At 39.8% G+C, this 27432-nt stretch overlaps 2 protein-coding genes across 6 annotated transcripts in view; one reads left to right on the top strand and one right to left on the bottom strand.

The window, feature by feature from the left end:
* Positions 1-2202, top strand: part of stt3a (STT3 oligosaccharyltransferase complex catalytic subunit A) — a 29119-nt gene extending 26917 nt beyond the window's left edge. Inside the window, exons 16-18 of the mRNA XM_042091301.1 lie at positions 1389-1577; positions 1663-1778; positions 1922-2202. Coding sequence (XP_041947235.1) covers positions 1389-1577; positions 1663-1778; positions 1922-1960 — 344 coding nt within the window. The 3' untranslated portion in view covers positions 1961-2202. The remainder of the gene's footprint in view (positions 1-1388; positions 1578-1662; positions 1779-1921) is intronic.
* Positions 2203-5998: 3796 nt separating this feature from the next.
* Positions 5999-27432, bottom strand: part of tmed8 (transmembrane p24 trafficking protein 8) — a 36320-nt gene continuing 14886 nt past the window's right edge. For 2 of the 5 annotated variants that reach the window (XM_042091435.1, XM_042091432.1), the window contains 2 exons: positions 20668-20976; positions 10041-11373 (listed from right to left, as the gene is read on the bottom strand). In XM_042091435.1, coding sequence (XP_041947369.1) covers positions 11156-11373; positions 20668-20953 — 504 coding nt within the window. In that variant the 5' untranslated portion in view covers positions 20954-20976 and the 3' untranslated portion in view covers positions 10041-11155. Of the gene's footprint in view, positions 7716-8176; positions 8705-10040; positions 11374-19365; positions 19775-20667; positions 20977-27432 lie in introns of those variants that run through there. The other 3 variants (XM_042091434.1, XM_042091433.1, XM_042091436.1) reach the window with 3 other exon arrangements.

Raw genomic sequence — 27432 nt, 5'->3', positions numbered from 1 at the left:
GCAAAACTATTTTTTCTAAAACTGCTTTTCCATGTCTCACCTGCAATACATATAGGAGGCTATAAACACAGATATGTATAGGCCTACTCTTTTGATCCCGTGAGGGAATATATGTGCATGTAGCCTATTTTATTTATGCACTATGTGTGCGTGTGCATGTAGGCTACTATGGGGTTGCCTGGTCGGGAGGACTGCTTCATTCGTCCCTCCATAGACATTCAGCAATAGGCTGTTTTGCATCCATTAGAAACAAACAAGCAATGTGAAAGTCTAGGATTGGGGAGAGCACTTAGTATGCCTAGTCTAGTGCATAAGCATGAAATTGAACCTTTAGATGAAAAACACTCTTTAAAAATAGGCTAATAAACCGCTAATGGCGTTTACTTTTGACCATCACATTTATCGCCTGTAACTTCGTGATTAGGACTTAACAGGAAAGTATTTGGCTGAGCAATGGAGGTTAATATGTTTTGTACACATGATATATGAACCTATGTCTATGTCTAATCACTGTTGCACTCGAAGAAAACTTGAATGTTTCATTCGTCCTCCCTTTCAATTGTCCCGAGCGGTCGTTCTCTCTCCAAACTTTATTCTCAAAATGTTGAGTTTAATGTCGACACGTCGAGATTAAAGTCGACATGACATTTCGAGAATAAAGTTGAAATATCGAGTTCAAACTCGTCATGGCAAAAATATTTTTTTCTTCATGTGTGGCCCTAATACTCCGTCGTAGAATAGACCCTTAGGAAAGCCAAACTGCTATATATATTTTTTTTTTTTAAAAAAGAAAGAAGAAAGAATCGTAGTATGTAAAGTATTGGGTTTCTTTCCTTTAGTGCAAACCATTCTAAAAGGCACTACACTGCGTCCTGCATTCTCGGACTGGATCTTGCCCATTACTACTTCAGACTTGGGTAGCCGATATTGAAATGGATAAAGAATGAAACGCGCTACTTCGTCTGTAAAGCGTCTCTCACTCCCTGCATTTGCTACTCTATGGTCGAGAGCATTGTCCCGCCCAATACACCGTCTGATTTGTTAGTTAGCACGAATGTAGCCAATCAGAAGTTTATTTGTCGCTTCTAAGCAAACATTTTCTACCGAGCTGCTCACAACTTGTTTGAGCCGATAGATAATGCAAGACTGAAAACTTTCTACTTAGAACTCCAGGGGCTGTATCAAAATAAGTCTTTGCACATTTTCAGTAGATACATTATTTCTTCCAGTAGAGGGGTATACAATAGCACAGGATACTAAAAGTATACTAACACTGCACCATTCTCGGGTACAAATTATTTTATTTTTTCCAGTTTACTTAATTTGGCATTAAATCATATACATAACAATAATGTTCTTGGTCCATTTCAAACTATTGTCTTTTTTAGACATCAATAAATTTCTCTGGATGGTGCGCATTGGTGGAAGCACAGACACTGGGAAGCACATCAAAGAGCATGACTACTACACAGCAACAGGGGAATTCCGTGTAGACCGAGAAGGCTCACCTGTGCTGCTCAACTGCCTGATGTACAAGATGTGCTACTATCGTTTTGGTCAGGTCTACACTGAGGCCAGTAAGTGGACTGAACAGCAATCTTGGTGGTAATGTCTGGCATTTAAAAAGCCCAGATATTTAATTGTTTTTCCCCCACATCATAGAACGCCCCCCTGGATATGACCGAGTGCGCAATGCTGAGATTGGTAACAAAGACTTTGAGCTTGATGTTCTTGAAGAGGCCTACACCACAGAGCATTGGTTGGTCAGGATATACAAGGTCAGTTTTACATGCACATGCACCTTCAGTTCAGTCAGAACTTGGACACTATGATTTATGGATGAGAGAATTGCAGTTGGATGTGTGATGTTTGTGGTCATGGTTAAATACAGTAATTTATCAAATTCTGTTGAACCCAACAGGTCAAGGATTTGGACAACCGTGGTCTTTCTCGAACGTAAAACTCAACATGGAAGCAAAGAGCACTGAAAGCCTTCCCCTGTCTTCTGCAGATGGGTGTGAATTATTTTGTATTTTGTTGTTTTTTTTTTTTCTTTCTTATTTTGTCTTTTTCATTGAGAATGGTCTCATCTGGAATTGATGGAGAAGGTGACAAAGTAGTTGGTCCATCAAGTGATTCTAAGAGCTGGTTGTTGTGGATTTTGAAGGTAAAACGGTGAAATAAAAGGAGGTGTTGGGGAAACGTGTGGAATGTGGTTTTTGTAAAAATGTACTAATCACCAGGGTTGGCCACCGAAACCCGGTTCTAATATGGCAACGGCGCCGACGCAAATGGTAGTAACGACATCAAATAACAACATGGATTTTGGTGCCTCATTTCGATGCCACTTAAATCTGTTTTTTTTTTTTTTCCCCCCATTTGAGGCATCACTACACGTCATGCGCCATCTATAACGTCTTGCTCTGATAGCACCACATCAAGATACAGTTATCGTAACAACCCCAATTATCACCACTTTTGTTCAGAAATTCTAAAACAACTATGTTTTTTAACACTTCAAAATAACATTTGCTAAATTAACCTGACATTTTTCAGTAGCCATAGGTGTGTAGATTTGAACAAAATCTGGTTTGTTTGTTAACGGGAGCATTTACTGCCTGAAATATCCGATTTTGTTTACCATGCTCGGAGTTATAGTGCTGGCCTGATGGGTCGCCTATTTACACCGTTTCAACGGCACACGAACGGTTAGACCGAGAATTCTCGTCGTGAAATTAAAATTCCACTGGAGCTCCAAGCGGTTGTGTACACGCAGCCTTACAACACTGTCTACAGCTCTTTGAGTCACGGTAAAATGTCATTTTTGGTACATAGCTAATTTAGATACACCTATGGTGTGGGTGGTTGCGTTTCTTTAGGAGTCTACTGTCTTGGTTTGTATAGAAATTGATATTAAGTGACACATACATGCAAGACGGTGGAAATACGGGACCGACGGTAATAGGGGGAGTTCCGATAGCTAACAAACACTAGATGTATAAGCTTAAAGCAGAAGGGTGCACCACATAGGCTAGTGGACAGTGAATCTAGCAGTAACTACACACAAGCAAAAGGCTATGAAACAACATCAACAATATACTTTACACAATAACCTTGTTAAGGTGCTAACTGGCATCTATTTGAAATGTTATCAGCAAAGTTGTCATGTGAACTTTGTTTCACGGTGTGTTCCGAACAACATAATGACTACCTCAATCTTTCATGTGCATGAGGCCCATATACCATCACAATGAATATTGTGTGAAACCAACAACAAAAGCCGTTGAGGTCTGTATGGAAGACGCAGACTCCACTCTACAACAGCAGTTCCAGCACACTGACTGGAATGTGTTTGCTGCTGACCACCATGGACTCCCATACAAACATTCACACATACAGTTATGTGCAGAATTATAGCAGTGTGTTTGGAAAAAATTGATTAAAGCTCAAAATCCTTCGAATAACTGTTAATTCCATAATAAAAATGCATTGGGAACACTGCAATTGAACACATTCAATTTCAAATCAAAACATGACCAAAATTGATCAAGTTTGTGTTATACCTTTACAGAAAGTGAAGAAAAGGGAATGTTAGGCTGTTCAAAAAAAATAGCAGTGTTTGCATTTTTCTTTACAAACTTAAAATTTACTGTATAAACTGAAAAATGTCTCAAGATTTTCCTTTACTTGAATCACTGCAAAGTTTCATGGAGTCGACCAACTACTGGCACCTGTGAACAGGTATTCCAGCCCAGGACGATTGAATTACATTCCACAATTCCTCTGCATTTCTGGGTTTTGCCTCAGAAACAGCATTTTTGATATCACCCCACACGTTTTCTATAGGATTGAGGTCTGGGGATCGGGCTGGCCACTAACGTCAATCTTGTTAGTCTGGAACCAATACTTTGCTCTCTTACTGGTGTGTTGTCTTGTTGAAACACACATTTCAAAGGCATTTCCTCTTCAGCATAAGACAACATGACCTCTTCAAATATTTTGATGTATTGAAACTGATCCATGATCTCTGGTGTGTGATAAATAGGTCCAACACCACAGTATGAGAAACATCCTCATAACATGAATTGTGCACCACCATGCTTTACTGTCTTCAGTGTACTGTGGCTTGAATTCAGTGCATGGGGGCCGCAGACAGGGTTGTGCACAATTCGAATTACAATTCTGCTTCCTGTTTGCTATCTCAATTGAAATGCAAGTGAAATTCAAGAATTGAATTGGAATTTAAGAGCCAGTTTCAATTCAATTCTGGAATTTGGCACAAGCCTGGCCGCAGACAGTTTGTCCAATGACCCACATGCACTGAATTTAAGCCACAGTACACTGAAGACAGTAAAGCATGATGGCATCAGCAACTCACTCTGCAACTGGATTATAGACTTCCTTACTAACAGACCCCAGACTGTTACATTAGGAAGTCTCTCCTCCACCATCACCCTGAACACTGGCGTGCCACAGGGCTGTGTTGAGCCCTCTGCTCTACTCCCTCTTCACCCACGACTGCGCCCGTTTATGCCTCCAATGCCACAATCAAGTTTGCAGATGACACCACAGTGGTGGGTCTGATCAGAGATGAGGTTCAGCACCTAGCTATGTGGTGCAAAAACAATAACCTGGCACTCAATACCCAGAAGACCAAGGAGATCATTGTGGATTTCAGGAGAGCCCAGAGCAGGGCACACATCCCCCTCCATATCAGCGGTGCTGAGGTGGAACGTGTGTCTAGCTTTAAGTTCCTTGGGGTACACATCACTGAAAATATTTCTTGGTCTCTCAACTCCTACGAACCCTGAAGAAAGCACACCTATGTCCTAGGATTCTAACAGACTTCTACCGTTGTATACTATACAGTATAGGCTATTTAATACTCCAGATTCCTAAAATCCCAGTGGTGGACGTGCACGGTCACATCTGGCCCTCTGACAGCGACAAGAAAATTTTGTGGCCCTCTATCATCAAAGTTGCCCATCCCTGACCTAAACAATAGGCTTACAATATGATACTGTATTTTGGTTGACAATCTATTTGAACGGTAGGCCTGTGTTTAAAGCAGATGCTGTTATTCTGTTCGTTGGTTTTGTAAATGGTAAGCATATAAAGCAGGTTTTCTGCTTTCTAAATAGAAACAAACTAATATGTGCAATGTTGTGTACTGGTGAACAATGACTATTAAAAATACTTTAAAAAGGCAAAGAAGCAGTGTTGGGTAACACATTAGGCCACTCAGTAATAAATAACTGCAATAGCCTACATTACTTTCCCATTCAGAAACTGGTAGGCTTAGTGTAAGTGATTACAATTTCCCAAAAAGGTAGCATGCAGCAACATGATGTTCTTGAACAGTCAACTAGTTTATTGTATAACCTAGTTCAGTTTATATAGTTACCCACTGTTGATTGAGCAACAATAAATAATTACAGATATTGAAAACAGATTTATGGTTGACCGGAAGATGTCGACTTGTTGATCAGTTTAGCAAACCAATTGTGTTTTTTGACCTGTAATTTACCAGATCATAGTCATGTGAAGCCTAAAGTTTAGACCAAGGAGAACAGCAAAAGTTAAAGCTCTGCTAATAGGAGTACAATAATGTCAATGAGCCAGACATGAGAAGTCAGTGATCAATGCATAAGTGCATTTTGTGTATCTCACGTGAATAAATTAACTGTTTTTCAAACTGGTGAAATCTTTAATAGGCATTTATGCAGGCTAGTGTACCCTAAATTAGACTGATAGAATAATTAATAGCATTTATCCTGACTATAATGCAGGATGAATCACAACAATGTTTACAATGGTAGACATTGTTTCAATATTAATCCAGGGTGCCATGACGGGGATCAACATCTGAGGTTGACATATGATTTAATGAAGTCACAGTAACGTTAATGTTAGCAGAACGATTGAACATGCAGATATCTGCTATGACAATAAGTGAACAAAGTTTGTACGTTTGTGAAGTGTAGAAAGAAAGAACTTGTTTAATATTTCTGAAATACTTTATTACAATTGCACAATATATAGGCTTAGGTCCATTGATTCTACAAAACTAATGCTTCACAGAAGTCTAAGAATATGCCCGCTTTGCAATGAGAGATATCAAACTATTGAAAACAAGGAACATAGGATAACAGACAAGCACATGAAAATGTAAACAAAAGCAGGCATTAAAATAAGACAAAGACAATACATGACAGACAATACGCAGACACAGGGCCACCAAGAGGTCCATTTCAGGTATACAGTCTTGACATTTATGTGGCCAAACGGCCATTCTCCCTCTCTCTCTTATTATTATTTGTATATATTTATTATTAATAGAATTTCACTCAGAATGTATTTATATTACAAAATGACCTATGTTGCGTTATTCATGTTGTTATGGTTATCATATGTATTCAACCATAAAGGGGGAAAACACACTGGATGATGCTAACTACCATTACAACCTTGATATACATTATTTGTGTACATTATTATGTTGTGTGGTCCATTTTTCTTTCCCCCAAAATAATTGTAAGGGTAAGGGCATTATCCTGTTTATATCATGGATTGCAAACACTGCTGAGTGAAACTTGCTAGAAACTTTCTTTGCAAGCCAATCTATGTTGCAATGTGACAACTGGTGACAGAGTGACTAACTGTGATTTATATTAATTAGCATGAAAAAGAAAAACATGGCATATTGATATCAAATGTCCACAATATATATACATCCATATACAGTGGCTTGCAGTAACCCACTACACATTTCCAATTCTTTGTTTTCAATGTGAACTTTAGTGCTGTAGTACACTTCGAAAGTTACATTAAATAAACAACTAAAATAAAAAGTATTTATTTACCCAGAATTACCACAATGATTTTGTCCACACAGCATTTCTGGTCGACATATATTTGTATGGCAAGGTATAATGCATAGATTATAGAGATGGAAGGAATCTAACAAGTTGATGTTTTAGTCCAAGTGCACGTTCATACCAAATTTGAAGAATGTGCTTCAAGGCATTCTGAGATATTGCATTAACGAGAAAGGGACAGCGGGGGAAATAAGTACTGATCGTGTCAACCTTTTTTTCCAGTAAGTATACCTCTAGTGAGGCCATTCCCATTTTCACCCGACATTAGTATTAACTCAGGTAATCCACACATATAAACAAAATCCACACATTAAAGTCCATAAGTGGAGTTATGTGCAATAGAGTGGAATGACACAGGGAAAAAAAGTATTGAGCCCGCTACGAAAGAGTACCAGCTAGAATCTGTAAGTAGTCAGAGAGTAATTATCCCTTCTATCTGTGCTACGTACGTATTGATGGGCTATAAAAAGGTTTTTCATTACCAAGGTGTCACACAAGAAACATTTCATGATGGGTAAAAGCAAAGAGCTCTTCCAAGACCTTCGAAACCTTATTGTTGCAAAACATCAATGGAACCGGTTACAGATGCATTTCATAACTCCAGTAAGCGGCATTGGGGCCATTTTCTGCAAGTAGAAGGAACATCACTGCATCATCAACCGGCCATGCACAGGATCTCCTCGCAAGATTTCTGACCAGGGAGTTAGAAGAGTAGCCCAAGAGCCAAGGACCACTCAAAGAAAGCTCCAGAAAGGCTTGGAGGCAGCAGGTACAACTGTTAGAGAAAATCATCTGTAATGCACTCCACCACCATGGCTCCTATGCACGACTCCATTACTGAAGAAAAACATGTTAAAGCTCGCTTAAAGTTTGCTACTAAACATTTGGCCAAGCCTATGTAACTGACAGAATGTAGTGTGGTCAGGCGAGAGCAAATTTTAACTTTTTGGATGTCATACACACATCCAAAATCTTGCCATCCACCAGGATGATGAGGATGAGACACGGCTAGACCTTCCAGCAGGACAATAATCCAAAGCATTCAGCAAAGGAAACTCTCTTAAATCCAATTGAACAGTTCAGGAATTAACAAAAGATCAGGATTCACAAGAGGGATCCCTGGAATCTTCAAGATTTAAAGACTATCTGTTTAGAATGGGCCAAAATCACACCTGAATACTGTGACTGATTAGTTTCATCATAGAGAAAATGTCTTGAAGCTGTCATTACAAAGGCGTTTCCACAAAATATTTAAGAAATTTCAGTGGGCGAGTTCAATACTTTTTTCCTGTCATTCTTCTTTATTACACATAACTCTTCTTATGGACTTTAATGCTTGGATTTTTTATATGTGTGGATTACCGGAGTTAATACTGGTGAAAATGTCATGCAAATGGGCTCACTGTAAGTACACTTACTGAAATTTCAATACTTATTTCCCCTGCTGTAGATGTGGTCACAGTGACTTTTAAGGAGTTTTTGCTGAGAAGAGGCTGAGAAATACTTATTAAATTGGTTTTGAAGACTACATCATCAGTCATGCTGGTACGCCAATAAAGTTACAAAAACAAATGCATATTTAGGCTACTGACTGTTGGCTTTTAGTTGATTGACTTTACTGGCTAGCTGGTTATCTAGCTAGTTGGTATATGGCTACAACAAGTGGTGTAACAAAGGCATTGTTATGGAAACCTGTTGCAGCAAGTTGTTTGTTCAAAGAACGTTGCATCTTTGATGTGAAATGACCTGTCGCTAAGCGCCACCCTTTGAATGCAGATGAGCCAATGACAGTACAGCCTCAACTGACTCGGACATTAGCTCGAACTCTGTAGGAAACAAACAACAGGGAGGAGGCATACAATTACAAATGAATGGTTATTTATGGAGTTTATTTCCCAAAAAAACCCCAACAGATAATCATGGTCAAACGTTGTGTATGGGGAACGTGTAATACCGATAGCCGTTACCCAGAGAGGCTAGAAAACAGGGGTATATTTCATCAACAGTAACCTATAAGACGTCTCTTGCGTTTGCAACAACGTAATGTAGGCTACTAAGCCAACAATGTGGGCACAGTAACCAGGTTCCCGGTCAAATCCCAAGCTGAAAATGCTCTTTAGCCAACTACTATATTCTTACTACATCAAATGTTAACATAGTCTAACATAATCAGTCTTAATCTTCTACTAGCTAATCCTTTATTGACCAAAACGTCCTCAAAACCTGCTTTGGTATACTGTCAGCTGCCATTTTCCATCATGTATTTCTAATCAAGTCTGGTTTGTTTGTCCGAGTTTAACACGGTAACAATGGGGGGCGGGGCTTAGCGACAGGTCAATTGGGCTTTAGAGTCCAAGTTAACATTCATTCTAAATTTGAAGCGTGTGCCTCAAGGCATTTTTGAGATATTGTGTTCACAAGAATGGGACCTTCTTGGTAACGGTCACCTATAACTTTGACCAACTACCACAGATTGTCAGAATATTTTTGATCAGGGCTTGGACTAGACTGGTAAACCAAACTCATTCACGATTAGGAAACCTTTCCGAAACTTGCATCATGACAGGTGTAGACTTTGCACTAACTTTGAAATCATTGGTCCAGCCCAACCAATCACATTGATCAGGTATTCATAATATCACTTCCTATTTCGCCTAAACTTGACAAACTGACAATAAACAGCATTGGCAGTCAGGAAACAATGTATGTGGGCCTACCTTTGCAGTAAATAATTTTTGATTTGGTCGCTGATCGGGCAGGTAATCTGCCGACCAATGGAAACGTTAGTGAACTATGGTGTTCAAGACTAGTAGCCCATCTCCCTGAAAGGAGATCTAGGTGGGGATAGCCAGGCTAGGCTTGGTCTGGGCCACTCTATAATATGTTACTTATTTTAAGCAACCTCTGTGTTGCTTTGCCATTGTGCCATGGATAATGGTCCTACAATCCTACAATTCCTCGAATGTCCACTGTGAGTTGGCTACAAAAGTGATTTCCATACACCACCTTGTTAAAATGTCCAACTTAACAGCAGAAATGAAATTCAATATGCTTACAGTCTGGTACAAAGGGGAAAAAATGGTTTGTATCTGATTTTCTTGCTCATTACAACTGTGAATACATTGGCATTATACCTTAAGCGGAACATGGAATAAATGGACGGAGAGTTAGGTACAAGTTTAATACAAAATAAAATGTAAACAAAAGTGACAGACAGAATGCACTGTTTACGGCTCTGGTGTGAAAATGCTTCTTCCTTTTACCTTTTTCTGTTTTCCTATTATTTCTTTTCCACAAAATCAAATCAATCAAAAAAATAAATTTCTGCCAATACAGGATGACCTGTCTTACGACTTGAACACTGCCGGTGCTGCGTCTGCAGAATGGCTCCGTTGCATGTAGATTTTCATTTCTGTAGCAATGTTAAGAGGTTAGAGCAGCGCACTGCCTCCATCATACAGCAACCCATCTATAGGAACGCCTATTGTTTGTGAAGTGCATGGGGGGGGTCGCTCACACCCTTTCTGTGCCCTTTCCGTAAGTTGGCATCTATGCAGACCTTACTCAAGGGAATTACCATCAATTCATAGTATTGTGACATGAAGCGGAGTTACCCAAAGGAAGCTTGAAAACACGTCAGTAAACCACTGCCATAAAACGGGAAAAACACCATATTTTTGGTGCTGTCAATTTAACGATAGGTCACAGGTGCTGTCCCACTGCTGTTTTGATCCCTTACATAGCATTTTGAACCCTTACAGCCACTCAAATTCAATCACTTATAAATGGATGTCAGTTAAGTCTTTCAGGGTTCAGGGCTTAGACTTTAAAGGGGGCATCAAGCTTTGGCCAATGTGTCATCTGCCTGAATCTTTATTAGTATATTATATATAGTATATTTTTTGCCTTTACTTGGACAATGAAGAGAGACAGGAAGCAAATAGAGAGAGAGATGGGGTGGGATTGGAAAATGACTCGAACCTGGGTCCCCATGGGCATGCGGACCCGAACGTGGCATGGACACTGTCTGAATCTTGAACTCTAAAACATTGGGGTTTGAATACTTACGCAACTAATATATGTTTTCATTTAAAATATTAAACATTAGCAGAGAAATCATGCATTTTGCCTTCAAAATGTACTGAAATATAAGTGTTTTCCTAAAACAATGAGAAAAACTGGGAAATCATGTGTAAATGTCATTGTGGAAATGGTAATTATATTTAAGGGGATTGCATACTTTTTGTAAGCCACTGTACCATCTTGTGCTTTTACCTTTAGTTACTATAGTACACTCTGTAGTACAAAGTCTTGTTTCTCCAAAGTGAATAGGAGTTGTCAAACTTAAGAAGATAGGTGCCCTCCCCAGGAAATTCATGGCTGCCACCTTGGACTGCATGGTGACTGTCCTGTCGATACATTGGCAGAATCTCTCCCAAGTTTGTGTTGACAGTCACTTTGCATCCTTTTTCAACATCAGCAACGTTCGCTAGTTCTGGGGAATGAGACAAAAATGTGTAATGATTACTTAAGTAAATAAGAAACAAAAAGAAACAAAACTACATTGTACGTGAATGTCTTTTCCTCTTGGACACAACTATTACAAACTTTGGTCTGTCAAAAAATGTGAAGATGTTATTTTCAAGGCCACTGAAATAAAATAAAATGGTCCATTTTAGCAGATATCTAGCACCCCTTCATGGTTTTCTGGCATCCTCATGTACAGTATACTTCATTTCCTAGCAGCCAATGACTACGGTACTCACACAGGCTCCAGCTTCTACCTGAATCTTTAACTTGAGATGTTTAGTGAACCTATTTACTGGAGTGATAGACCCATGGAGCCCATACACACTGGGTCGTACATGTTTGACCCAGAATCGGAGGAATTAGAATGAGATATTACTCAAAGATTGGAATTAAATGTGTCAAGTATTGATATTTTATATGTTTTCTCTACTGTCGTAATTGTAGCATTACAGGCAAGACACAAGTTAGCATAACCATAACCCAGTTTAGATACTCACTAACAGTTTAAGTCTCACGAAGTACCAAACCATATAATCCATAAGGAAATCTGTAAGAAATCTACAAATTATTATGCTGTCCAACCATCAAGGCCACTCCTAAATGAGGTTGTAATGATTTGAGTGCTGCTTTGTAATTTCAGAGTTATTTGCTCAGCCGGCCAAAGTGACGCAAGCTTTACTCTCTCTCAGTGGCAGTTTAGTTTGATACTGCACTGCTGTAGGCTATCAGTTTAGTTTGTTTCAGTCTCAGCCACTGAGCGAGGCATAAGAAAAAGGGAGAGTTTTGTCTATGGAGTGGGAATATGTGTGTGCTCTTATACTTTCACTACATATGTGCAATGCCACCTCAAAATATGGATTTATATGCAAGTTCTCAAAGACACACAGTATAATTTTTAAAATAAAATGTCCACCACACAAGAAATTGTGTTTGTTTGTTTGCCTACTTTAATGCGAAGTTAGCTAGCATAGCTAGCTAGGTGGGTATCCCATTTACTACCTATGGGTTAATAGCACACTAAGCTAACCGTAAGCACTCTATTGTTCCCAGGCAGTAACTTAGCTAGTTGGCAGACATTGGAAAAATGGCTAATGATTGATGATTGTTGTTCCCAGACTTGTTGAAGGAGTATTTTTCATGTTTTTCAATAATCAGAATTGTGAGTTTTAATACTTAATAAGTCTAAAGGTTTGCTATTGCTAAACCTAGCAAGTAGCAACAGTAAGGAAGGTGGGACTTAGCTGAGCTCAGATGTGCTGGTGTATGTACATTACGGTGGAGTACCAAAAGTGCAATCTCGGAGTTTGACGTTAGTATGTGACTTCATTGAGATTGGCCCATTTACGGTAAGGGGTTCTATAACCCCTTTAACACTGTGCTGAAAACAAATCATAGCACATAGCCCTTACTCATTTTACTAAGTACTGTAGTACTTAAAAAAATAAAACAAATACTCAAACTATTTACTGCACGTTGGACTATGCCTTAATACCATCGTCTAGCAGATTAGTGGATGTCGTGAAAGTGAACATACGATAGTCTATTAGAAAGGCAAACAAAAGTTCAAGTTGCTTTTGACATAGCTTACACGAGCAGCCCCTGTGCCTCTCTGCCGACAGCGTGAAGAGGACACTTGCTGCTATCAACACCCGTAAGGCAGCAGGCCCAGACAACATCCCAGGTCGTGCGCTGAAGGACTGCGCTGAGGAGCTTAAGGATGTCTTCACAGACATCTTTAACACTTCCCTGAAGCAAGCCATCGTCCCATCATGTTTCAAAGCTGCCACCATCATACCTGTGCCCCGAAGAAAACTGCTCCATCCTGCTTCAATGACTACCGCCCCGTGGCACTGACACCCATCATCATGAAGTGCTTTGAGCGGCTTGTCATGTCACACATCAAATCCATTCTCCCCCCCACCCTGGACCCCTTCCAGTTTGCATACCGAGCCAAACGGTCCACAGAGGATGCAATCTGCTCTGCCCACCCAGCCCTCACCCACCTGGAAAAAAGAGACTCATATGTGAGATTGCTGTTTATAGACTTCAGTTCTGCATTCAACACCATAATACCACAACAACTCATCTGCAAACTTGACAAACTGGGACTCAGTACCTACCTCTGCAACTGGCTACTGGACTTCCTCTGTCAGAGGCCTCAAGTAGTACGTGTTGGCAACAATATCTCAAGCAGCATCACACTGAGCACGGGGGCCCCTCAAGGCTGTGTGCTCAGTCCGCTGCTCTTCACCCTGCTGACGCATGACTGCACTGCAACCTACAGCAACAACCACATAGTGAAATTTGCTGACGACACAACTCTGGTGGGTGTCATCACCAAGGGCGACGAGACTCAATACAGGTTGGAGGTCGACCTTCTGACCACGTGGTGAAGGGACAACCACCTCCTGCTGAACGTCAGCAAGACCAAGGAGATTGTTGTTGACTTCCGGAGAGGTCAAACCCAACACCTGCCACTGACCATCGACAGTGCTGTGGTGGAGAGACTGAGCAGCACCAAATTCCTGGGGGTGCACATCAGTGAAGACCTCTCCTGGACCACCAACACTGCATCACTGGCGAAGAAAGCTCAGCGCCGCCTGTACTTCCTGCGGAAACTCAGGCGAGCAAGTGCTCCACCAGCCATCATGACCACATTCTACCGAGGCACCATTGAGAGCATCCTCTCCAGCTGTATCGCTGTGTAGGGCGGAAGCTGCACTGAATACAACAGGAAAGCCCTGCAGCGCATAGTGAACACAGCTGGAAGGATTATTGGTGCTTCACTCCCCTCCCTGAAGGACATTTACACCTCCCACCTCACCCGCAAGGCGACCACAATTGTGAGTGATGCAAGTCACCCCGCTCACAATTTGTTTGATCAACTGCCCTCTGGGAAGAGGTACAGAAGCCTGCGCTCCCGCACCACCATACTCACCAACAGCTTCATACACCAGGCTGTTAGGATGCTGAACTCTCTCCCCCCTCTCCCCCCTCCACCCTCAGCTACATAACGTCCTGGACTTTGGACCCACAATGGCTGCCTTGCACTACTCCACTTGCACTACTCCACTTGTACACTTGCACACTTTGCAACTTGTTGTTGTTGTCCTGTTGTCCTGAAAACACTTCTGAACACACTTCTGCTGCTCTTACATAACTTGCACCACTATGCCACTTGCATACTTAGGTCAAACAGAACTACCTCAGCCATTTATTGGCCTGACTTTTGCACCATTATATTGACTGTCTACTGTATGCAAAATTGCACAATTTCAACTCAAATTTTGCTGCTCTTATTTTCTTCATTGTATGTGCCTTCTTATTTTTACTTTTTATATTGTTTACTTGAATGTTATGTTTGTCTGTGGACCTAATTGGTAAAATATGTCTTGTCTCCACCGTGGGATAGTAGGAAACGTAATTTCGATCTCTTTGTATGTCTTGACATGTGAAGAAATTGACAATAAAGCAGACTTTGACTTTGACAATGAAGAAAACTGATGCTCTGAATACTGAATCAGCTGTCTCTGAAAGTTTCTATAATTGATGCATTTAACCAGAATTTGGATTTTAGTTTTTCACCGCAAAATAGACGTGCGCTATTTTCATATAGTGGAGTGTTTGCGTGATAGCCTACTCCCACTTTTCTGCTCACCGGTTACATTTTTTTTTAACAGCCATTCCATTATTGATAAGTTGATTACATTTCTATATTAACCTGTTCTATTAAAAAAGAAAATAACTATTTGTGTATGCTGTAAAGTGGTTAAAAGAAATGAAATCGGAATCAGCTAAAATCGGTATCGGCAGGTCAAACTATGAAAAATCGGAATCGGCCCCAAAAATTTCAATCGGTGCATCTCTACCCATTATCAGTCAATAGTGAAAGTAATTAACTGTGTATAACTGTTTTGTTGTTGACACCACGGTTAAGTTAGTTTCACTTTGCCAATGAATTCAAATAATAGACAAGTGCAGATGCATGTAGGCTATATTCTGCTAGGTTTTAGTGAAGCATTGTTTAGTGGAATACCTGTTCATACGGCCTCGAGTCCAAGCAGGTTTCTTTAAATGTGCCGCTGACTATCAAAATACCGATGCGCTGTTTGAAGTTGCGTTGCTTGCTGTTAAAGGGAATGACAGATGTCATTCTCATTGGTTTAAATGATGTTACGCCCAAAACACACCCATGACTGATTAAGAAACATAGGAACGCCTTGTTGCGCCATCTGCCCGACGTTTGATAATAATAATAGTGACCATGTGTTTTAGATCGCTAAAATAGGGTCCTTTGTCTCTGTATGGGTTTACAGTGAGAACTCATTGTTTTCAGTTGTAATTTGGTTTGCAGCCCCCTACTGCCCTGCAAAAGCAAAAGACCTTAACTCGCGAGTGTGAAACTGAGAAAAATTACTTTAAAGTTTCTTTGTTGTCCAGCTAAATGTATTATAGGTAGAACACTGGATAAGTCTATACATAAAAAAATATTGGGCTCAAACTGGGCCTTTGACCCTTATTGGGAAGTTACTGTACTCTGCCTTTGTATTATCTGCCAACAAATAAAGTGCTATGCCAAGGCTCTTCACTTTGAGTACCTTAGCTAACAAGCAGAGTACCTTAACTAAACTTCAGTGCACAGCTAAACAAAGGCAGACTACCTTAACAGACTCAACTTCAGCGCCCTAAAACAAAAGGAGAGAACCTTAACTCTTTCTGAGTTACTCCATTAATACTTTCTGCCTTGGTCTCTCTTAGGCTTTTGTGAGTTACTGTTAAAATAACTAATAGATAAATATTTTTTTTCGAAAAAACAACCAAATTGACTCAAGATATTTCTCCACATGATAAAGGAGGTCTTGAATATCCCTGCGCGGCAGTGCTGTCCTGCTGTGCTTTCTCACCCCACTCTTCCTTAGGTGCATGAAGTTCAAGTTTAAAATGTATTTCTTAAAAGGAAAATGACATACATATTCATGTTTAGTATAATTTGAATGGTCTCAGTGCAAGAAGTACAAGTTATGTAACATGCTATATAACAGTAATATGAAGGCATATATGAATTTCTGAAACATTAATTCAGAAAAACAGAGCCCTCTGTTTTTTTCTGAATTAACAGGTTCATTGTCTGTTTTTTTTCGGAATTAACAGATTCATTGTCTGTTTTTTTCTGAATTAACAAGATAATTAATTAAATTACACAATGAAACAATGATTTTTTTTAATGCGCTTCCATAGTATTACACAGGATTCCCACTCTAAGTCAAATGTAAAATTCCATGACTTTTCCCTGACAAACCACCCCCCTGAATTTCTACGACTTACTGTTTATTGAATGGTACAATACCGACCAATGATTTCCAAGCAGCCATGTAGCGTTCAAGAATCTTTTACCTTTTGAGAGCAGGGGATGAATAAATGGGCACTGAATAAACAAAGATGGGCTACTCAATCAAGCAGTAAAGCCAATAACCAGATATACACTAGTTATGCTCGGAAATACTTGGTACGTACATTTTAAACTGCTACAACAAAATTCCCTGATATTCCATGACTCTGCCCTGAAAATTATGGAATTCCCTTACTTCCCATGTCTGGAATAGACTTCCCAAAATTCCATGATATTCCAGAAATTCCATGACCTGTGGGAACACTGATTACAATTCATCAGCCTACATTATTGGATTGATTGACTGATTTATTGTGTTACTGACACTGATTGATTGTAGTCTATGGTTGTTCTAGCCTAGGAATCTAGAAGCACCCTAGCGGCAGCAAATGTAACTTTCAGCCATGTTAGTCAAGCAACTCTCCATTGGCTTGAGAGCTAGAAAAAAACACACTCAAGTCAGGCCAATCACATTGTGTAGAGTTGGTGGGTGGGCTTAACATAATGACGGGAGAGTTGCGACGGCTCCACGTGAATTCACTGCTACTTGAAAACAAAGAAGATGGATGCTGCTGCTGGTGAACAGCGGTCTTTGAATCGGCTTTGGCCGCGACTCGAGTTAAGTTTTTTTTTTTTTTAATTTGGCAAAAAATTGATCTACCATCTAGCTCCGCTGCTGGGAAAAAGCATGGAACTCATGGGTTGTAGCACTATCCTATTGCGTGCAGAGGGAATTTGAATGACAACCGTTTTACCTGCCCCTCGGATTGAGCACTGCCAAAGGTGAGTTCCCAGACCCTACTTCTTAATGTGGGTTTGGCTCATCAGGCTATGGCAGGGGTCGGGGACCTTTTTTGCAAATTTATTCTTTTTAATCTCAGAAGAGCCACGTAAAGACGGTTACAAGAAAACCTTTGGACATTTAACTTAGTGACTTTTATTTAATAGATTTTCTTCTAGTTTTAATAGTAATGTGCAAGTAACTTGAAATGTAAATGGGAATGACATAAGTAGGCCTTTCTAGGCTTCCCATGTAGGCTGAACAACACCACCCCCTATTTTCCCGGTGTCCTTTGGTATGTAAAGTACATACCAAAGGTATGTATAACACAACACTCAATTATCGTTGACATGTCATTGGCGAAATTGAACATTAGGCTTACCAGAGATTAATGCGACTTCTGCTGCATAGTCTTGCTGATGTAGTCTGGCTCATATTCAGTGAGGTGAAGTTTCATGCAAGCATTGAGGCTTTCATCATTTAAACGTGAGTGCAGGTTTGTCTTTATATTTTTCATGTGAGAAAGATTTCTCACATGCATAAGTGGAACCGAACATGGTTAACACAGCTATACTAACTCGTTGCAGTGCGCAATATGTAACGGGCAGTTCATTTAGACTTTTCAGAATCAGTTCGTCTTCAGATGAAAGCTCTTATTTCAGCCCACTTGTGTTCGCTCGCAAGCTGTGCTCGCTTACATTTCCTTTTTGACATTTTCCTTATGTAGCCTACAGCGAGTGCACACATCAACATCAGCGAGCTCACACAACAGCCTCTCTCACCTTAAAATGGTGTCTTTCCGGTTTTACGTCATTGATAATGATCTTTACTTCAGGTCATGGGGAGCACCATTCACAGTGAATGACGATGATGCGGTCAGAAGCAAGATGTAGATGCGTCTTTACCTTCACGATTGTGAATATTTTATTTGAATTGTGCAGGCCAAGTCGCGCATGTCCATTTGGGCGAGAGAGGGAGGGAGAGCGAGCGAGAGTGGGGCAAGAGAGGGGGGTTACTTCTACACTGTTTGGTAAAGTTGCACACATGGGATGGGCAACTGACGGGCCGCATGTGGCCCTCCCCCTCACTTATTACGGCCCGGGGATCAATTTTGAAATGTTATTAAAATGTTCGCTTCACCATGGTTTTAACCACATCTGAACCGGATCCTTATTGTAATGATAGGTTCCACCGATAGGGGCGCTTCCTCTATAAAAACTCCAGTGGAGTCGAGAGCTTTCTTCACTACAGTAAGAAAGGAAGAGATACAGAGAGCGGTTTATAAAGAAAACTCAGAATTGTACATTTTAGACACGGTGGGAAACAGCAGAATTCAAAGTCAACTCATGTGTTTAGTAGGCTATGCTTAGAAACGAAATCAGCCATGAAAGATTTCAACTAAAAGTAGGCTATCGGAGCTGCTAGAGCCGCTGTTGTAGCCGACCACAAAGTAAAGCAGGGTTCCCACGGGTCAAGGAATATCATCAGCATTAAAGTCTATTCCTGACATGAAACGTCAGGGAATTCTATCTTTGGGGGGCAAAGTCATGGAATATCAGGGAATTTTGTTGTAGGAGTTTAACATTGACTTGCCAAAATACATTACATACAAGTAATACAAATATATTTACACGCAGCATTGGTGTTTAGCTCTACCTGTTTTTTCAATGATCATTTTTTAATATCCCGATTGGTCATGGAAATTCAGGATTTTTGCCAGGGAAAAGTCACATAATTTTACAACCCTGGTAAAAATACACTATTAAAAGAGCCCTTTTACAAGAGTCGTTATTACCCATTACAGTGGAAAAAAGGTTTATTGTGAATGTGTAATATGTTTTTTTTTATTTCAAGTTCATTGGTGAATAGAAACAATATTAAAAATACACATTTGAATATAGAAAATATAAAATTAATGCATGTTGGTTTAATAAACCGTACAGACATACTATATATTCAATAGCCTACTCCTAATTCCTGATATCCCAGTGGTGGACGTGCACGGTCAAATCTGGCCCGCTGACAGCGACAAGAAAATTTTGTGGCCCTCTCCATCATCAACGTTGCCCATCCCTGGTCTACATAGTCTTTATAACTCTTCTGGAAGCACAACATGGGGTGCAAATCCAATGTGTCTGTTTGTGGCAACTGAATACCACCCTGTAGACCAGTGTTTCCCAAAGACTGGGTCGCGACCTGCAGGTGGGTTGCAGGAGATTTTATTTGGGTCGCCAGCACAATTTATGTTGTCTAATAGGCCTAACTTATACCATTTAGCCAGGAAAGCTATTTCTATTAGGATATAGTTTGTTTACCAAAGTCACGTCCCTCTGTGCAATTTTGCATTTAGAGTAGCTCTGAAACTGGGGGGCGAACGCGTCGCAGAGGGGACAGCGTGGATATCTCACTCGCAAAATGAAACATTTCTGTGGGGCGCCTGCCATGGCTCTCCTAGGCTACAGTACAGGCGCATTATCGTTTGACTATTGACATTATCGTTTTGACCATTGTTCTGATATTTATTAATTTCACATTCTTACAACATAGCTTGTCATTACATCAATACACAGCCTTGGTATACGGCCTACAAAGAAACGTTAACCTCCAGAGGAAAATGCGGATTCAACGTTCCAAATAAAGAAACCTCACAAATAGGCACCACAACCACAATATAACGACTTGAGTTATTTGCTATAATTGACGGTGTTATGGATCCATTTGTCTGCAATGCAACGACGACTGCGTAGCATGATATCCCCAAGAAAAGTTTGAGAACCTGTGGCCTAAAACAATATTGGTGGTTGCATGCAGGTTGCATGATAGATCTGAAGTGAAATGGGTCGCGATAGTCTGTTATTTTTAAAAAGTGGGTCCCCAGGAAAAAAGTTTGGGAAACACTGCTGTAGACAGTCTAAAAGCATAGATATGACTTTTCTGTTTTATCAAAGAACATGCCCAAAAGTTTGAAAAAAAAAAAAAAAAAAAAAAAAAAAAAAAAAACATGTGGTCTGGCGGGTAGGGTGCAATAGGACTGAAAATGTAGCATGTTATAGAATAAATATTGAGGCCTTCAAAATTAAATATCTTACCTTCTTGCTCCTCTTCATCTTCATCATCACTGGACTCACTAATATGAACAGTAATGGCATAGTTGGTGATTGGTGACCAATCAAAGTATACACCAAAGCCAATGTCATAGTTGTCAGTGGCAAACTCCCAACATACACGCTGGTATTCTGCTACAGTTGGGACATGCACTGTCATGATGTTGCCACGGTAAACTTTCACAACAGCACCCTTCTCTTGTTGCAGATTTGTTTTCAGCTCCTTAAGGGACCCTGAAGTCCAGGTGGATGCAGGCTTCACAACAGGCATAGCTTCAAAGAAGAAAATGAGGACTGTGAGAGACAAAGAAAGAGCAAGATGAGTGGAACATTCAAAAACAAACAAACAAACAAAAATAACACATAATTTCCATTATCTAGTCAGTCTGGCACTAGGGAGGCGCAATATATGTCATCTACGATAATATTGTGACTGTTGTTTTAACAATGTGGAAATTGACATTATCGAGTATTTGAATTACTTCGGGAGAAAACACTCGATACACATGCATTGAAGCCTCATACATTCACTAAATCAGGAGGTGCATGCAGCAGAAGCGGGAGAAAACCCTGGATGCAGCAGAGCAACTCACATGATCGGACACACAGTAGCCTAGGCTAATGTTTATTTTGTGCAGTTACTTAGGGGGGAATTGTCCCATTCGCGCGTAAATCATGTGTAAGCCCTTTTTTATGTGCTTCAGTTAAACACTTTTTAGTTACGCGTATTCTCCCATTCCCGCTTCTGTCACACCCACAGCGTTCGAAAGTTCGAAATCAAGGTGGCCTTATGCGTGATTTATTATGACCGCCGCTAGCGAAGCGGTCATATAGGGATTGTCAAAGTTTTTTTTTTTCTGTCATCTACTTCCTGAATTTTTGGACCGAAGCACCAGGGCACATGAAATTTGTTGGGTATGTAGCCCCACTAGACTTTTACGGAAAAATTTTGTTTCGTCCCCGGGGGCCACTCCCCCCCCCCCCCCCCCCCCCGTGCTGGGCCCCCCGAACCGCAAAAAAAGCAGTTTTTCCTAAATAACTACCTGAACCGTGGCACTGAGGATGAACAATCTTTTATGGTATGTTGGTCTCAAGGGCCCACATCAATCTGGCCCATAATCACTCATTTGTGATTTGCACCCCCCCGGTAAAAAATGAAAATGCAATGTTATTCTGCTTTAATCGCCCCTATCTTCAGCTAAGATGTTCAGAACTGCACCAAATTTTATGTGTATGATTGACCTGGCATTCTCTGGGGGTATGCCAAGTTTCGTAGAATTTCATCCATTGGGGGGGGGGGGGGGTCTAAAAAAATTAGGTTATGTGTACATTTAGTGACTGTACACTCATTGGCCTGTAGATGGCGGTGCACACATATACACATGCACACACACAAAGGCACCCACATACTATCGGTATTAGAACGGCCGATACATAATTACAAATTCAGCAGGATTAAAAGAAAGCCAAAATAAATATTCATCATAATCATCATGGCTGCATTTCCAGTATTACTTGTTTGTCCACTAGATGGTGCATCATTGCAGTGAGAAGTAATTTTGTTGGAAGTTAAAAGTGGGTTGGAAAAACAATGGACGCTTCCTACAAGGACTGTAGTTTACCGCAGAGAACGTCTAATACGGATAGGATGATGTTCACATGAAATGTAATTCCCATTTCTTCTTGAAGCCGAAATAAATCTGAGGATGTTTATCGGACATGCTTGGTTTTTACTGCAATAATATCAAGGACCTAGGTAATGTTACCGTTAGCGTTGGTTGAGTGATGGAGGCCAATTTGATTGATTGCATTTGTAGAAAACTATAAATGCGGTTATACCAAGCAAATTGATAGCAGCACTGTAATTGTATCTTTCGACTGTCATTTGTTGCACGTGCTACAAAAATCATTCTGTGCAATGGAAGATTTACCAACGTTACACCGGTCTGATACAGAGACTGAGACGCCTGTTTATTTTGTTTTAAGTGCGTGCAGGGTGTGAGAGGGGAATCGATGTGCTTTGATTCCAGCTTGGTAGTTGTAGTCTGTGAAATTAAAAAGCATGTGTGTGTGAAGTATCCAAACAATGACGCCTTCATTTCATTATGGCTGCTTTAGCAACACACCTTAAGCTACTGTGTAGTGGGTCCCATTTAGAAGTCGCTACTTCATTCGCGCTTTCCTTGACTCATGGAGCTGCGTGAATTTTATTACAACTTTTCGCCACGATATGGCAGTTTAAGTCCGCTTGATACTGTAAGGCGTAAGCCATTGGTTTCCAAAGGAGATTTTATTTGTGTCGCCAGCATAGCCTATTGACAATTTATGTTGTAAATAGGCCTACCTTATAAGCCTACCCGTAGCATAGGATCTAGTTTGTTAGTTACAGTTTTGTCATAACTCCCTGATGCATTTTTGCATTTAGAATAGCCAGAGCGTGGATATCTCAATCGGAAAATTAAACAATATCGGGTGCCTATGGACTAGGCTGGGTGAACCCAGCCTGATCTGCCCGCTATTTATTTTTTGATTTTATTAAAAGATTGAGCTTGGTCTGGTGAAAGCCAGACTAGCCAGTTACACAATGCAAGGGAACATGAATCAGCCTATATTTGCACGAACAATAACGGACAACAGCTCTTCAACTTTGGCCCGTTAAAATGTGTATGAACAGTCTAGCGACGCATTTCATCATGTCAGTTATTTGCACCACTGGTTAGATGTAAAACAGCATTTCGTTTCAGACTACTGTTACTTAATTTGTGCATTGACAATAAAGTATTACATGAACTAAAGATTACTTAAATCTTATGTAGAAGAAGAAACATTCACAAAAAATCCATCCATCCAAAAATGACCTTTGCTTTTGATAGCTGTTGAAAACGGCATGGAACTGAGATGTTTTTGTTTATAAATAAATAAATAAATAAATAAATAAATAAACAACATTATGCTGATAGCTTTTGCTTTTCCCAAATACAATGTAGCCTACAGGTGTAAGTGACCTTTCACCAATCCAGTTGTAATGGATGAACTGTGATGAACTGCCCTACTTGTGATTGTTTAGAGATTTTAAAGGTTTTATAACAATGCTACATCTTCTTTGGCTATTCTACAATCTATTCACCTTTTCAGCACCAGTAGGCTACTTTCTGTACAGCCGCACACACACACTCAGGCATGCCAAACAAGCATACACAAAAGTTTCAAGAGTGGGGGATGGAGTAAAATATGGAGACAAATTGAAGTGTGATTTATTTTCGCGGAACGGATGTACAGGACTGAGCGGCGGTCATATTTTGTACCGCTATGCGGTACATCTAGTTTAAAATAGAACCAGACTAATCCACCACCTCGTTAATTTAGGTTTATATGAAAACGTGGAACACGGACTTTCTTATTGACCTTCTGAATGCCATTTAAATCCAAAAAAAACGGCCTACAGTAAAATGGTGCGTCATCACACAGCCTAACAAAGAATTGATTTCACTTTTGCTTTGAGGTTTGTTTATAAAGTCAAGACGTATAAGTAAGTATAAGTATATATACTCTTTTGATTCCGTGAGGGAAATTTGGTCTCTGCATTTATCCCAATCCGTGAATTAGTGAAACACACTCAACACACAGTGAACACACAGTGAGGTGAAGCACACACTTATCCCAGCGCAGTGAGCTGCCTGCAACAACAGCGGTGCTCAGCGAGCAGTGACCTTGGTGCCAGGTGCCTTGCTCAAGGGCACTTCAGCCGTTCCTACTGGTCGGGGTTCGGACCGGCAACCGTCCAGGTACAAGTCCGATTCACTAACCAGTCGGCCACGGCCGCCCCCTTGCTTGAGGTTTGTAGATTCCTAATTTAAAAAAACTCAGTGTTGCTTCTCATAATATCAATTTATCTATGCTAACGATTCTGTAGTAGACTGATACCTGCAACTTCAAATACAGTGGAGAAACTGGCATAACAATACCAACCTCCATTACAAACGAATCAATAGACAGGAGAATATAAACTATGCTGCTCGATACAATACCTCTGGTCTTGTCATTGAGCCTAATAAAACCTTTTTTGTAGATGATACTGGAATGTTAATTTGTAACATTCTGTGTAACTTGCATGCATTTAAAACTAGGCCAACAGCCGACATCTAGCACTATGCTGTTTCACCTTGTAGTGGCGCTCACCCTTAATACAGCCTTTGGGAATGCGTAGCTGAAAAGGTGCTTAAGTCAGTGGCAGAATGCGCTCAAGACTTGTATAAACGCCCAGATTTTGGGGTTGCTCCTCGTAAAACACGTAACTCCCTACATTGCACGTAAATGACAGATTTAAGTGAAGGGGAGAATTCGTGCTAGCTGACGAGTGCGTAGTTACAGTTTTTTTTTTACTTACGTACCCTTACGCACATGGGAGAATTCGCCCCTTAGTGATATTGATGAGTTAAGCAGTCATGTTTTTTTCCTATACGGTATTATATGGAGAAAAAAAACATTTGCCTTTCAGCATTTTAATAGTCAGTTGTAAACAAAAAAACTCTTCTTATGTAAATCTTTGTTAGTGGACTGAAAGTTTCTCTAAATATCTATCGAATATGCTAACTATTAGCATCTCTATGGAATTTCTCATTAGCACATTAGCCATAAGCTAACACATTAATTTCTATTCTGTAACTTGTAATGCTAGCCTACATAATTGCTCTTAAACATCAAAGGAAATAACTGAGGAGTGTGTACTCTGTTGGTCTGCTTAGTTTTATAGTAAAGGTTAGTAAGGAACTTTCAGCTTCAGAGTTTCTCTTGGGAAACTCAACTAATGTAGCTGGCTAGACCATGCTTGCCACACACACAAGTGAGTGGGAAATGTGTCCGTGTCATAGCGTGACAATATGCTGGTTAATTTGGTTGAAAAGTCACAGGTTATTGGTTATTATTGTAATGCTGCTATTCATAAATAATGGGTTGTAAAGTAACTCAGACTTTTACATTTTTAAAGGATATCGACTAATTATCGTTATCAGGAAAATCACAAAAAATATTGAGATATTATTTTTTTGATGTAACAAATATATGACCCTTCAAGTTTGCTCAATAAACTAGGACCAGCTGCTCTCTTCTTAGCTAAGAGTCATCTGTCCCATCTCCACCTGGATTGTAGCCACAGAAATAGTCTTATATGTCCCAGAACATAATCTCAGAGCATAATGTATCATATTCAATTTAATTAGAGTTGCAGAAGCAGACCCATATACAAAACATCCATAAAGACTGACCTCATTAACCCTATATAAATAGTTTTCATAGCTTTTCATAACTTACACCCCATGAAATGCCCATGCAATAAGACCTAATTACTAAAGGAGTCTACTCTTTCTAATTATTTTTCATATATCTTAAGCTTTAAATCTGGATTTATTTTCTTTCTTGTAAAAAACATGATCTTTGATTTATCCACCGACAATCTAAATCCCCATTCAAATGCCCACCTTTTAATGTTATTTATTGCTTGTTGCATTTTATTAACATATTCCACATTCATGCTCTTCTTCCATATGGCTCCATCATCTGCAAACAGAGCTACATCACTGAGCATCCATCATCTTTAAACACATCATTTATCATTACTGAAAATAACAAAGGACGAATGACACTCCCTTGAGGAGTACCATTCTCTACTTCAGTGGTTCCTAAACTTTTCTGGCTCACGGCACTCTCTCTCCATCCAGGGCACCCCTATTTTTATACTTTTTTACTCTTAACCACCTTTGTGCATTACAGTATTTGTACTTCATGTCATTTAACCTTGTGATATGTTGGTTAGGCCATAACTGCTTTTATTATTATACTATGAGAAGGTGAGATTTATCTCATTTTTGTTTTATTCAAACAAACCATTCTCCTTAATTCAACTCATTTAATAGAACTTTTGAAAAAATAGTGAACAGAATACGAACAGAAATATCAGGAATAGGCCTTAAAAGGCGAGACAATACAGATGAACAGGGTAAACTTTTTAACTAGTAGATATCACTATGAAAATTCCTGTGTGCTAATTTGCATACATTTTAAAACACAAAATCTGAGCTTTGGATAAAGCAAGTTGGTTCAAAATTATTATTTCATTGTGTTCACATATTAGATGGGAAAAATACAGAGGGATTTATAGAGATCTACTTATGTTGTCCTGTAAATAAGAGTATACTGTCAATAGCCTTAAAAAAATCGATTTTTGCCCCGTTTTAGGAATAAAATGCCCAAAATCTCAAAATTGGCCAGTGCATGAAAAAACAATGTTTCACCTGCCCTGTCTCACCATAAAGCATCTGTCCCTCTATCACAACTGTATTTTGAGATTGATATTATGGTCAATTTCTTTAAAAAAGAAAAATGATATATACAAATATATCATTAAATGATCAAGCCTAGAACCATTCCGTGGCACCCCGGAGCGTTTTTTCTATTGTCAGCCTGAACTACTTGTTCAGTTTGTTTTTCATTTAGATAAGCAGTGACATGTTTAGTGAATGGGGTAACATGAAGTCAGACAGAAGCTGGGCCTGTCTTAAGTAGCCTATTCCTGAATCTTCCCTCTCAAATCATGTTAAAATAGTGTGATTAGCAACCAGAATTAAAAGGAAAATCCTGGGGGAGACACCCCCGCACCCATGTTATTATTATTAGGCTTTAAGTCCAAATTAAGATATAGGCTATTGGTCCTATGAGTGTAAGCCTTAAAAAAATGCCTAAGGTGTAAGTAAT

The sequence above is a fragment of the Alosa sapidissima genome, chromosome 5 (assembly GCF_018492685.1).
Source record: "Alosa sapidissima isolate fAloSap1 chromosome 5, fAloSap1.pri, whole genome shotgun sequence".
NCBI classification, from domain to species: domain Eukaryota; kingdom Metazoa; phylum Chordata; class Actinopteri; order Clupeiformes; family Clupeidae; genus Alosa; species Alosa sapidissima.
The sequence above is the reverse complement of the archived record's forward strand: the minus strand, read 5'-3'. Positions and strand labels throughout refer to the sequence as shown.